A 12253-nucleotide genomic window follows, 5' to 3' on the forward strand; every position below is an offset into this window, starting at 1 on the left:
AACGACAGGGACTGTTGGCCAATAGCGAAGAGACACTTTTGGATTTGATTGGACGTCATTTCCCTTCCAAAGCATCTAGCCAATAGGATTTCCCAGATAACATACGGGGGCGGGGCGTGGCTTATAAAGTGGGGCGTTGTTCCGCACAGCGCGCATTAACGGTAGATGAGAAGACAGAATCGTAAGCTCCTCCGCCTGTAACCACCAAAAATGAGGGAAATCGTACATCTTCAAGCTGGCCAGTGTGGCAACCAGATTGGTGCCAAGGTAAGCAAGACGGCAGACTAATAAATGTTTATTTCTGTTCTGTTAAAAATACGTACTCACCTTTCTGAAATCCGGCGCTTTGTGTCCCTGAAACCACACCCTGGAGCCAGACAACGTGTCCTACTTTTCCGTTTCCATTTAAAATCCTAATTGAAAAGTTTTTAAATTGCATATTATAATACCATGCATTTCAAATGTTCATCATATATTTACGATAGTAATAATTATGAACGCCTAATGTAATTATTCATTCTTTGTCTGTTGAAAACACTATTTTTCGGGTTAACAACTTTCACTCTGTCCGTTTCTAATTTAGTAACTGCTGTAATCCATCGTTCTTGTAGCGATAATCGGGCCTAGTGCAACGCCGAAGATCTTAGCGAGGGAAGCAAAATGGAAGGAGGGGGAAAAAAACGGAACTTCAATGGCTTCTTCCAAGATGTCGGACGAAAAGAACTTCCGCCATTAATGGAGTTAATTGAACATAGTTACTGGTTAAGAAAAAAAGAAATCTTCGAGTCCGCCAAATTTTATTCACTGAGGCCTATTCAACCGGCATTGCCGACGAGGCGGCTGATGACGTATCCGTTAAGTTTCAAATATGCAAGTCATCCAATAGGGGGCCGTGGCGCGCGCTCGCCATTTCGGAGAGGCGGGAAAGTGCCTCGCCGGAAACTGATTTTCGTTTTTTTTCTAAATCTTTCCTGGGTTGGATGCTAACTTTTACTGTAATTATTTTTTCTACATGTGATCAAACTCAAATATTTCGTACATTTGTAGTTCTGGGAGGTTATCAGTGATGAACATGGTATCGACCCCACTGGGACCTACCATGGCGACAGTGACCTGCAACTGGACAGGATCAACGTTTACTACAATGAAGCCTCAGGTGGGAACATCATTTGTTGCACCAACCTAATAAAGTTTTGCATTTACTAAATAAATGTTTTTTCTCCCCTTTTCACTTTTGCTTTAAAGGAGGGAAATATGTCCCCCGTGCTGTGCTTGTGGACCTTGAGCCCGGTACCATGGACTCTGTGAGATCCGGACCTTTTGGTCAAGTTTTCCGACCTGACAACTTTGTCTTTGGTGAGTTTTTGTAAACCTTTAATTTTTTTGTGCACCATCTGCAGGCCAGCTGATGTTTTTTTGTTTGTCCTTTCTGCAGGTCAGAGTGGTGCTGGAAATAATTGGGCAAAGGGGCACTACACCGAGGGCGCAGAGCTGGTTGACTCTGTCCTTGACGTGGTTAGGAAGGAGGCAGAAAGCTGCGACTGCCTACAAGGCTTCCAGCTGACCCATTCTCTTGGTGGGGGTACAGGTTCAGGTATGGGCACCCTCCTGATCAGCAAGATCCGGGAGGAATACCCCGATCGCATAATGAACACGTTCAGTGTAGTGCCTTCTCCTAAAGTGTCCGACACTGTAGTCGAGCCCTACAACGCCACACTGTCGGTCCACCAGCTGGTCGAAAACACAGATGAGACCTACTGTATCGACAACGAGGCCCTCTACGACATCTGTTTCCGCACCCTCAAGCTCACAACGCCTTCCTACGGTGACCTCAACCACCTGGTGTCTGCTACTATGAGTGGCGTCACCACCTGCCTGAGGTTCCCAGGTCAGCTCAACGCAGATCTGCGCAAGCTGGCTGTGAACATGGTTCCATTTCCCCGCTTGCACTTCTTCATGCCAGGCTTTGCTCCCCTCACAAGCAGAGGCAGCCAGCAGTACAGATCGCTCACAGTGCCAGAGCTCACTCAGCAGATGTTCGACGCCAAAAACATGATGGCCGCATGCGATCCACGCCACGGGCGCTACCTAACGGTGGCTGCCATCTTCCGCGGTCGCATGTCCATGAAGGAGGTAGACGAGCAGATGCTCAACGTGCAGAACAAAAACAGCAGCTACTTCGTTGAGTGGATCCCCAACAATGTCAAGACAGCCGTCTGTGACATTCCCCCCAGAGGCCTCAAGATGGCTGCCACCTTCATCGGCAACAGCACGGCAATCCAAGAGCTGTTCAAGCGCATCTCCGAGCAATTCACAGCCATGTTCAGGCGCAAGGCTTTCCTCCATTGGTACACCGGAGAGGGTATGGATGAGATGGAGTTCACAGAGGCGGAGAGCAACATGAACGACCTGGTGTCAGAATACCAGCAGTACCAGGAGGCCACAGCTGATGAGGAGGGAGAGTTTGAGGAGGAGGGCGAGGAAGAGCTTCAATAGAGTTGCTTTGTTTTTCCAAATTTGAGCATTTGCCTTTCGTTCCAGAGGAAAAATATTTCCAAGTTGGTTGCAGAGAAAATCTTTGCAAGATTGTGTCAGAACATTTTTTTCCCAAGTTCAAGAAAATTGTCTGCAGATCTTCACGTGTAATTTAAAAATGATCTTCCTGCTTGATGCATGTTAAAGTTCAGAACACCTGGAAAATATTTACACAGTTAAAGCCACTGTAAACCTGAGTCTTTCAGTGTTTCAAATTAAAGTGTAACAACATCCAAAGGTCTCCTTGAATTCATTTAAATGTTTCAGTGTTTCAGAGAATTGCACCACCCACTGCATAGGGTCCTGTGCCTAACATTTGGACATTGAGTCTGAAGATCAATTTATTAAACTTTCAAATGTTAAAACCAGAAATTATAGATGCCTCTTCATTAAAGTGGGACTTGAAGATGTGTTTGGGACTTTGTCCACTAGATGGCAGTGTGGGCTTTTAAAAGAGAAGCACTGCCATCTAGTGGACAGTCAAAACGACTTTGATCTTGTGGCTTTCTGCAGTGATTCAGTTATAGATTTATGGGAATATTATCTACAACAATGATTAAAATGTTTACCTGTTTAGTACAAGCCTCGACGATCAGTGAGCTTTGGTTTTCCAACTAAAACTCCCATTGAAGCTCCTATTGACTAAAAACATGAAAAACACTGCTCTTGGGGGATGGAGAACTCCTGAGCTTCTATTGTTGGCACCATCCATCTTGTATGACCTGGCCTGCTGGAGAGGCAGCATCAGAGGGGGAGGAATGACCTGGATGAAGGGATCCAAATGTCAATCTCCATCCCCTGCTCTCAGTCCAGGGATTGGCATACATGTAACGCCACAGAAAGAGGCCCTGTCTGCTCTGGAGAACAGATTGACAGACTTGTGTGACGGACATATCTTATGACTACCTGTCCTTCCTGTCGGTTGTCAGGATCTACAAAAATATAACCACACAGACCCTTTCCAAAAAAATAGAATGTCATGAAATCCTGTATTTATTAAACCTTCATAGAATAGAGATTTGGGGCCTACTGTTTAGTTGGTTTCTAAAATTTAATTTTTTTTCTACATAAACTGGAGTTCCAGCTCATAAAACCTACAAAAACCTAAGTTATAGTACAGCGACGAAATTACCACTATTTACTTTGCGGTTTTCCAGAAAGATAAAGAAATTTTGATAAAAATTAATCAAAATAAAATATTCATATGTGGAGAGGAGCAGGTCACAGGAGATCAACCTGAATAGACAACAGAAGCAGCAGCAGGTGTGTTGGAAAGCCCACCCAAACAGAGAAACTATAGAAACAATCTAACAAACAGGTGCAACAACAACATTGTCTTTTGGACTAGGAACCTATGACCCCACCCTTACTTTGATGTGTTATTCCTACCATGACAAATGTGGAAAAAGGTGGAAAGATTTCATCACCAGTGAAGATCACAAACCATTGAAGAAAAAAGGTTCGTTCAGAGCACTGTCTAGTGGGTCTAGATGACCCAACTCCCAACGTTAAAGAGCCTAGGATAGCACAAGGGTTAAAGGGACGACAAAGGCTGCGTTTTGTACTTTTAATTAAAATATTTTATTGATAATTCGGAGGAAAATGCTCGACCGCATCACAACTTGTAAAATTTTAGAAATAAGATCACAAGAACAAATTAGTTTCTACACTCATACAGACACACACACAGAAGTTTTATTTTCTGTTGAAACTATGTGTGATTTAAAGGCAACAAAATTATTCCTGCTACAGATCAATTTACAAAACTATGGAATCTGAAGACTCCAAATGTAATTTCAGCTCAACTCTTTACTTTAAATCAACTTTTCAGTAAAGATATTTGATTATGTGAACCCAAAATCCTGCATTTTATTGTCTGACGTAGCTGGATGATGGAACCACTGCCAGACCTTCATCACAACTGGCCTCATCCTCATCACCCGACGCCAAAGGCAAACTGGAGAAAAGCGAATTTCTGTCAAAAAGAAGGTCAACCTCCAACTCAGGCGGGTCCTTGTGTCAATTTAGCCAGTCCACGTCCTCCTCATCATCATCTCCAAACAAGGGAGCAGGGGGGGGGCGTCCTTTCAGGCTCTGAACAAATACGAGAAGACAATGAATGAACAGTGAGAGCGCTTCCTGCTGACACAAAGGAATCCTTCCTCACCATTTCCTCCTCCTCTTCCTCCTCTTCAGCAGGGGGGGTGGCAGAAGAGATGCCTGGAGAAAGAACCTGATCTCCATCTTGTTCATGGATCCCCCCAGCAACACTAGGAGAACATTGAAGCATGAGGACATTCAGGGGGGAAAGTACAGACAGTACAGACTCTCACAAGTATAACTCTTAACATAATTCTTGTGTTGTTGCATGCGGGGAAATGGAGACGAGATATTCCAAAAGTATTTGGAAAGTGAAGCCAAGTGCTTTACTTTTTTAGATTTTATTAACTCTGGATCTGACAAACTTTATAGAATAATACATCGATTCATAGATTAATGGACAGAAACTAAAAAAAGTCAAAATAAAGTGAACACCATCTAATATTTTTGTTGCAAATCAACTGCTTTGAAATAACCATTATGATCATCTAGCTCCAAAAACTACATGCTGTCAATAAAATGACGTCTTATTCTGAAATAAATGTAAGAATTTTTGACGTTTCTTTGTCTAAACAGTCACTCTAAACTGCTCATTTAATTCCTCGCGGCTTATTTTACTAGATTGCAAATTCACACTTGATTTGTTCCATCTTAAAGAAAATAGAATTAGACCATAATTTCACTTTAGCCCTTGTGCTATCTTGGATGACCCCACCCTTACATTGACGTGTTCTCCCTACCATGACAAAGGTGGATAAAGGTGGAAAGATTTCATGTAATCCATGGACACCAGTGAAGATCACAAATCATTGAAGAAAAAAGGTTCAGAGCACTGTCTAGTGGGTCTAGATGACCCAACTCCCAACTTTAAAGTGCCCAGGATAGCACAAGGGTTAGTTCCCAAACGTTCCACTGTCTTCTTTTCAGTGACCAGCAGGGGTCCTCAGTGTTCAGGTGAGAAAGAAAGGACACGTTTTCAACACATTTGGTCCTTACAGGTCTTCATCCTGCCATCACTCTTTGGAAAACAACATCAATTTAAACTAGAACTAGAATCAAATACAATTAAATGTATAATGTCTGAGCATTTGTTGTCCTAATTGTGTAGTTCTCTAACCATTTCTGTAGTGTTTTGCTGGAAAAACTGGTTTATTATGAGTATTAAAAAGAAAAAGTAAGATTTTTGGTCTGTATTTTGAAATACTCCCTTCTAGAAAACATTGTAGAAGACATAACAGCTGTTGCAATAGTATATGATGATGGCGTACTGATGATAAATACTGAACAAAACCTCCGGAAATTCCGGTTTTCAGGATCCCTGTTTTAAACACATCAAAGTGTTGACATGCTGAAATGTCATATTTTAATCTTCCCCACCAATGTTTACCAAACCTTTAATTGAATTTCCTTTTTTTGTTAACCTATAAGCCGTTTGGCTTTCTTAGACCTTAATGCAGCATTTAATATCTGCTTAAGTTTTAGTTTATTTAAATTGATTGAGGTCTTCTTTTTGACGTTATGTTTGCCAAATTATTTAGTTTTGACCTCATTTGGAGTTTCTGGTCAGTGCTGCAGCTACCCTTTCATTCTTTTTAAATACAACATATTGTCTTTTATCGGTTCATCTTCTGGATTAAATGGGAATTCCTCCCTACCCCGTGGTTGGGTGTTGGGGGTCCGCTGTCAGGACTTACCCAGTGTGGTCTGTGGAGCTGTTCTGGAGAGCAGCTGGGGGTGGAGGTGGGTTGACTGGAGGCTCCAAAGTTTTCCGAGAAGCACTCATTTCTCCTCCATTTTCTGCTTCGGCTTCAACTCCAACTAAAGAGTTGTTTTCCTGCCCGTCAGCCTGTGGATCCCCTGCAGGAACCTCTTCAGGAGCCTCGTGTGGATCCACCGGTTCCGTCTTGTCTGGAGTCATTCTGAAGGAGTCAGCAGTAGGGTGCTGCTCCAGCTCCTCGTTGGACTTTGCTGCCAGCTCTGGTTCGGCTGCTTTGACCTTAGTGCTTGCATGAGAGTCAGGTGAAACCTCCGTCTGGTTCTGTATGTTGATCTTCTCTGGAGCGGCAGCTTCCTGAATTCTATCCGACTCACTGATTTTGCTAGACTTTAGATCAGCTCCACTCACTGTTTCTTTCTCTTTCTCCTCTCCTCGTCTGTTTGCAGACACATTTTTGGGATTTTTTTGCCCGAGTTGCACATCTTCACTTTCTTCTTCATCCACTTCCTCTTTTTGGTGACTGGATTTGAGATTTGTGCCCCCGAGCAGCTGCAGAGTTACATTCTGTAGACACGAAAACAAATCAGTATTGAGCAGTGAAGTCAAAGCATATTTAACTGATCCGATGTGTCATATAATGTTTTTATTTAGAAAACCCCTCTATCTATTAGGAGTACCAGTAACTGTAATACCATCATTTACATGTATATTTTAATAAAAACATATATGGATTTGTGTGTTTTAATGTGAGGACTTCTTTGTTTTAGTTTTTACAAATTTCCAATCAATTTATGACTATTTACCAAATTAGGTTTTATCCATCCATCCATCCATCCATCCATGCATACATCCATCTATCCATGCATCCATCTATCCATCTATCCATGCATCCAGGCATCCATGCATCCATCCATCCATCCATCCATCCATCCATCCATCCATCCATCCATCCATCCATCCATCCATCCATGCATCCATGCATCCATGCATCCAGGCATCCATGCATCCATCCATCCATCCATCCAGGCATCCATGCATCCATCCATCCATCCATCCAGGCATCCATGCATCCATCCATCCATCCATCCATCCATCCATCCATCCATCCATCCATCCATCCATCCATGCATCCATGCATCCATCCATCCATGCATGCATCTATCCATGCATCCAGGCATCCAGGCATCCATGCATCCATCCATCCATGCATCCAGGCATCCATGCATCCATCCATCCATCCATCCAGGCATCCATGCATCCAGGCATCCATGCATCCATCCATCCATCCATCCATCCATGCATCCAGGCATCCATGCATCCATGCATCCATCCATCCATGCATGCATGCATCCATCCATCCATCCATGCATCCATCCATCCATGCATGCATCTATCCATGCATCCATCCATCCATCCATCCATCCATCCATCCATCCATCCATCCATGCATCCAGGCATCCATGCATCCATCCATCCATGCATCCATCCATCCATCCATCCAGGCATCCATGCATCCAGGCATCCATGCATCCATCCATCCATGCATCCATCCATCCATCCATGCATCCATCCATCCATCCATGCATCCATCCATCCATCCATCCATGCATGCATCTATCCATGTATCTATCCATGCATCCAGGCATCCATGCATCCATCCATCCATGCATCCATCCATCCATCCATGCATCCATCCATCCATCCATGCATCCATCCATCCATCCATGCATGCATGCATCCATCCATCCATCCATGCATCCATCCATCCATGCATGCATCTATCCATGCATCCATGCATCCATCCATCCATCCATCCATCCATCCATCCATCCATCCATCCATGCATCCAGGCATCCATGCATCCATCCATCCATGCATCCATCCATCCATCCATCCAGGCATCCATGCATCCAGGCATCCATGCATCCATCCATCCATGCATCCATCCATCCATCCATGCATCCATCCAGGCATCCATGCATCCATCCATGCATCCATCCATCCATGCATCCATCCATGTATCTATCCATGCATCCATGCATCCATCCATCCATCCATCCATCCATCCATGCATCCAGGCATCCATGCATCCATCCATCCATGCATCCATCCATCCATCCATCCATGCATCCATCCATCCATGCATGCATCTATCCATGCATCCAGGCATCCATGCATCCATGCATCCATCCATCCATGCATCCAGGCATCCATGCATCCATCCATCCATGCATCCATCCATCCATGCATCCATCCATCCATCCATCCATCCATGCATCCAGGCATCCATGCATCCATCCATCCATCCATGCATGCATCTATCCATGCATCCAGGCATCCATGCATCCATCCATCCATGCATGCATGCATCCAAATATTTTTGTGTTGATTCATTTGAACATAAAAAGGCAAGAGTGAGCAAATAACCAAAACAAAGTTATGTTGACATTTTTGTGTGATGTTTTGTAAAGTCTACGAAGCTTTTTAGCTCAATATTTATGTATTTTTCATGCACAATAAAACAAATATAAATACAATATAAATACAGGGATTTGACTTGTTTCCAAAGTGTTCATGGGTTCCACTAAAAGGCAAAAGCGGATCATGTTGTGGTCAGTTTTTACCTTAATGGTGGTAACTATAATTCCCAGCACAACCTGGCCACTGTAGGATTCGTGGAGGTCAAACTCTGCCCTCAGGGAATGAAATACTCCATTCATGACACGCTTCACCTGCAGGAACACAACCAGCCTGATGAAACAGTTCAAGTTGCATCGAGTTTCCATGGTGGTGGTGTCTAGCCTGAGGTCGGTAGATAATATGCAGAGGGATGGGTCACCCCTGCTATTTTTTGTCCTTTGTATTCATTTTTGTATGAAGCCTTCTTGCATCTTTTCACAAGAACCATTTTTAGTTCATTTCATCCCAGTATGAGACACAGAAACAAATGCCATTAGATTGGATTTTGGGTCACTTGTGCTGCTTTTCTGGGTGTTATTTGTGCGACGTGTCACCAAAAACCTGTTTTTTAATGGTGACAGAACAAGGAGAAGCATTTATCTTGAACAGTAATGCATCGGCATGCAGGCTACATAACAGGATGCTGCCCTCAGCATCACCTGTCAATCAGGATTGCCAGAATAAGACAAATGTTTAAATGAAAACATGAAAGTCTAAGAGACAAAAATGATACAATAATAAGGCATCTAAAAAGCTCATCCTGGCTAGTAGGAGTATAAGAAGATGAATGATTATGAGAGTTTTACTTGAGTGTTTGCCTCATGCAGCCTGTCATGTCAGGTTCCTGTCAAAGGCCTCACCTCTGCTGTAGAGTCGGCTGAGCTCCTCTGTTCAACAAGCCGCCTCTCAAGTTCAGCCACTCGTCTCTCCAGCCGCTCTTTGACGGCCACTTCCTGTTGCTGCAGGGCTGCGCACTTCAAGGAAAAGTTGGAGAAACACATTCACACTTTTTAAGTTGACTGTTCCGACATAAACAAAATATTAAGTCGAGTGGCTTCAGAACAGGCTTTTTGTAAAAACGTCAACGTCTCCCCTACAGAATTTTTCCACCTGCATCCTTTCAGGTGATTCCAAATGAGCAGCAGGGGAGGCTGGGATTGGTGGAAACACATCATGGGGCGGGATCACGAATGCCCAGGGCAGCTGCCCAGGGCATCATACAGGTTAGGATTGACAGGATACTTTTTCTTCCTTTACTTTTAAATGTTTTTAGTATTTGAAATAAATGCAATTTGTAATTTGCATGATTGCAGGAATAATATTCTGACCCTTTCCCCCCCTTCTTATACAGTTTAAAGGTTTTTTCCTATAAATCAGATTGTCAGGCCAAACCTGCATGAGCCTCTAGACTGCCATAAAACATGCTTGAGTTAGTTTGTTTATGTTGTGCTGAGTAATATTTACCGGGATGGAATAACGAAAGATGAAAAAGAAGCCATTTGCGCCTGTTAATAGAAACATACTGACAGAATTGGGCTCAGGTGCTCCATCTTACTTTTTCCCTGATGACCTGCAGTTCTTTGTTATGGCAGCTCTGCTGCAGTAATGTCTGTTCCTCTGGATCTTTCCGCTGTTTGAGGACCAAACACTGTGGATGGATATGAAAAATAACATCTTATTATGCATTTACATTTCTATTAGGCAACTTTGACCAAAAGGACAATACTGAGCAGCAAAAGTGTTCCTCTAAACAATGTTCAGTGGAAACGTGGACATCATTTTGTCACTTTCAAGACCCACTCTCTGTTTTTTGTGTTTTAACATGTTCTTGTGCCTTTTTTTTTTTGATGACGGGGGAAAGAAATGAAGAAAATTAAGTTGCGAGTCAGAAACGGACACAAAAACGCAATTGGAAAAAGTATTGGTGAGGTAGAAAATACGCTGGGCGGGCAAAAAGCTCCCTGCTCCTCTCCATTCTGATGCATCCACTTGCAGACAAATTAGATCAAGGTCTGTCTTCGTTTTTCTCCTCTGAGCTGGTATCTGGATCTAAACTCCAATATTGCGAATTTGAAATGTAGTTGTAATAAGTCACCACACTTACACAGAAGAAGAAGTGGATTCACTTTATGCGAGTTTGAAGGCTTTATATCAAGGCGAGTTTTCTCACCTGTTCCTGTAATTTCTTGAACTCATCCCCCAGCGCGTCCTTCTCGTCCCTCAACTCTGCCAGTTCCATCTGATGCAGTGCTTTTGCTGAAGCCAACATCTGTTCGTACTTCCGCTTCCACTTGTCCTCCAGCTCCTGCAGCTAACAAAGATCCAACAGGAGGGAGACCGTCAGTGGAATAGGTAAGTCTAATCCTACAAAAAAGGTTTTCAAATTGTTTGGAAGCATCACAACAGTCCACTAAACAATTTTTAGAATCATAGATCTTGCAGGATCTCCGTTTTGGTCCCGGAGCTGCTAAAAAATACCAACTATTTGATCAAATGAGTCACCATGACAACAGGAAAACTCTTTAAAGATCAGCCAGGTGGATAAAAAGTCAAATTAACACCAGAATCAGGACTCAAACCCTCATGGATTCATAAGGGGACACAGTCAATATCAAGTCACACCAAAAAAAGCGACATGGAGAAATTTACAAAATGTGTTTAAATTAACATAAAAGAAACCAAATGATGGAACAAAAATGATGTGCACTTACATATTCACCACATCAGCATTTCTTTGTATAGATTTCTGACAAGGACTGAAGATGGTAATAATAGGTACTGTATAGATTGATGCATTTTGGGAAATAAAGTTTTAATTTCAAGTTTCTATTCAACAAAGACACTTCATCTGACTGATTATGGTAAATAGTAATATATGGCTTTACTATCTTCTTAGAAGGCTTTACAGCCACAGTCCTATTCACACATTGATGGCGGCTCTGCTGCCAAACTCTAAGGACAACCACCAGGAGCAATGAGGGGTTGCCCCAAAGACAATTCGCCGCATTGGCAGGCAGGAGCTAAACCTTCTGTTCGGAGGTCGACCACTCTACCTCTGCACCACGGCCGCCCCATACGATTACATTTTATCCATTAACGTTGCTATTGTCAAAAAAAACTCAACAACGTTTCTTCCAGCTTAAAAAAAGACGATGGCGTTTGCCTGGAGAGAAAAGGAAAGCAAATCCTCTAATCTAGTCTAACCAGGAGAAGACGAGCTGCAGTGGCTCAGGCAGTTGAGCAGGTCGGCCAATGATCGAAGGGTTAGCGGTTCACATCCCGCTCCCTCCAGTCATTTGGATACAATAAGTACAGTGTCTCCAGTGTTGCTCCACTAGTGTGTGTGAATGTGTATGAATGTCCTGGTGATGGTCATGAATGTCCCGTAGCTGCGTAGCGGCAGCCACGCCCCTGTCAGTCTGCCCCAGGGCAGCTATGGCT

The 12253-nt window shown here is 43.2% G+C and overlaps 2 protein-coding genes across 4 annotated transcripts in view; one reads left to right on the top strand and one right to left on the bottom strand.

Moving 5' to 3' along the window:
• Positions 1 to 111: 111 nt before the first annotated feature.
• On the top strand, positions 112 to 2772 carry LOC101166392 (tubulin beta-1 chain). The gene is made up of 4 exons (XM_004072787.3): positions 112 to 267; positions 1048 to 1156; positions 1246 to 1356; positions 1436 to 2772. The coding sequence occupies exons 1-4, from the start codon at positions 211 to 213 to the stop codon at positions 2494 to 2496; spliced, it is 1338 nt and encodes a 445-aa protein (XP_004072835.1). The 5' UTR covers positions 112 to 210; the 3' UTR covers positions 2497 to 2772.
• Positions 2773 to 4097: 1325 nt separating this feature from the next.
• fkbp15 (FK506 binding protein 15) overlaps positions 4098 to 12253 on the bottom strand; it is a 30248-nt gene continuing 22092 nt past the window's right edge. For 2 of the 3 annotated variants that reach the window (XM_011479591.3, XM_011479589.3), the window contains 7 exons: positions 10983 to 11123; positions 10368 to 10460; positions 9673 to 9786; positions 8977 to 9084; positions 6330 to 6916; positions 4703 to 4805; positions 4098 to 4629 (listed from right to left, as the gene is read on the bottom strand). In XM_011479591.3, coding sequence (XP_011477893.1) covers positions 4555 to 4629; positions 4703 to 4805; positions 6330 to 6916; positions 8977 to 9084; positions 9673 to 9786; positions 10368 to 10460; positions 10983 to 11123 — 1221 coding nt within the window. In that variant the 3' untranslated portion in view covers positions 4098 to 4554. The remainder of the gene's footprint in view (positions 4630 to 4702; positions 4806 to 6329; positions 6917 to 8976; positions 9085 to 9672; positions 9787 to 10367; positions 10461 to 10982; positions 11124 to 12253) is intronic. The other variant, XM_011479590.3, reaches the window with a different exon arrangement.

This window comes from Oryzias latipes, chromosome 9 (genome assembly GCF_002234675.1).
Source record: "Oryzias latipes chromosome 9, ASM223467v1".
In the NCBI taxonomy this organism is placed as follows: domain Eukaryota; kingdom Metazoa; phylum Chordata; class Actinopteri; order Beloniformes; family Adrianichthyidae; genus Oryzias; species Oryzias latipes.

Bases quoted from the DNA above. Each gene is read 5' to 3' on its own strand.
- LOC101166392 (XM_004072787.3), top strand. From the start codon at position 211: ATGAGGGAAATCGTACATCTTCAAGCTGGCCAGTGTGGCAACCAGATT. The intron at 268-1,047 runs GTAAGCAAGACG...GTACATTTGTAG, and splicing joins GCAACCAGATTGGTGCCAAG to TTCTGGGAGGTTATCAGTGA. The intron at 1,157-1,245 runs GTGGGAACATCA...TTTGCTTTAAAG, and splicing joins TTACTACAATGAAGCCTCAG to GAGGGAAATATGTCCCCCGT.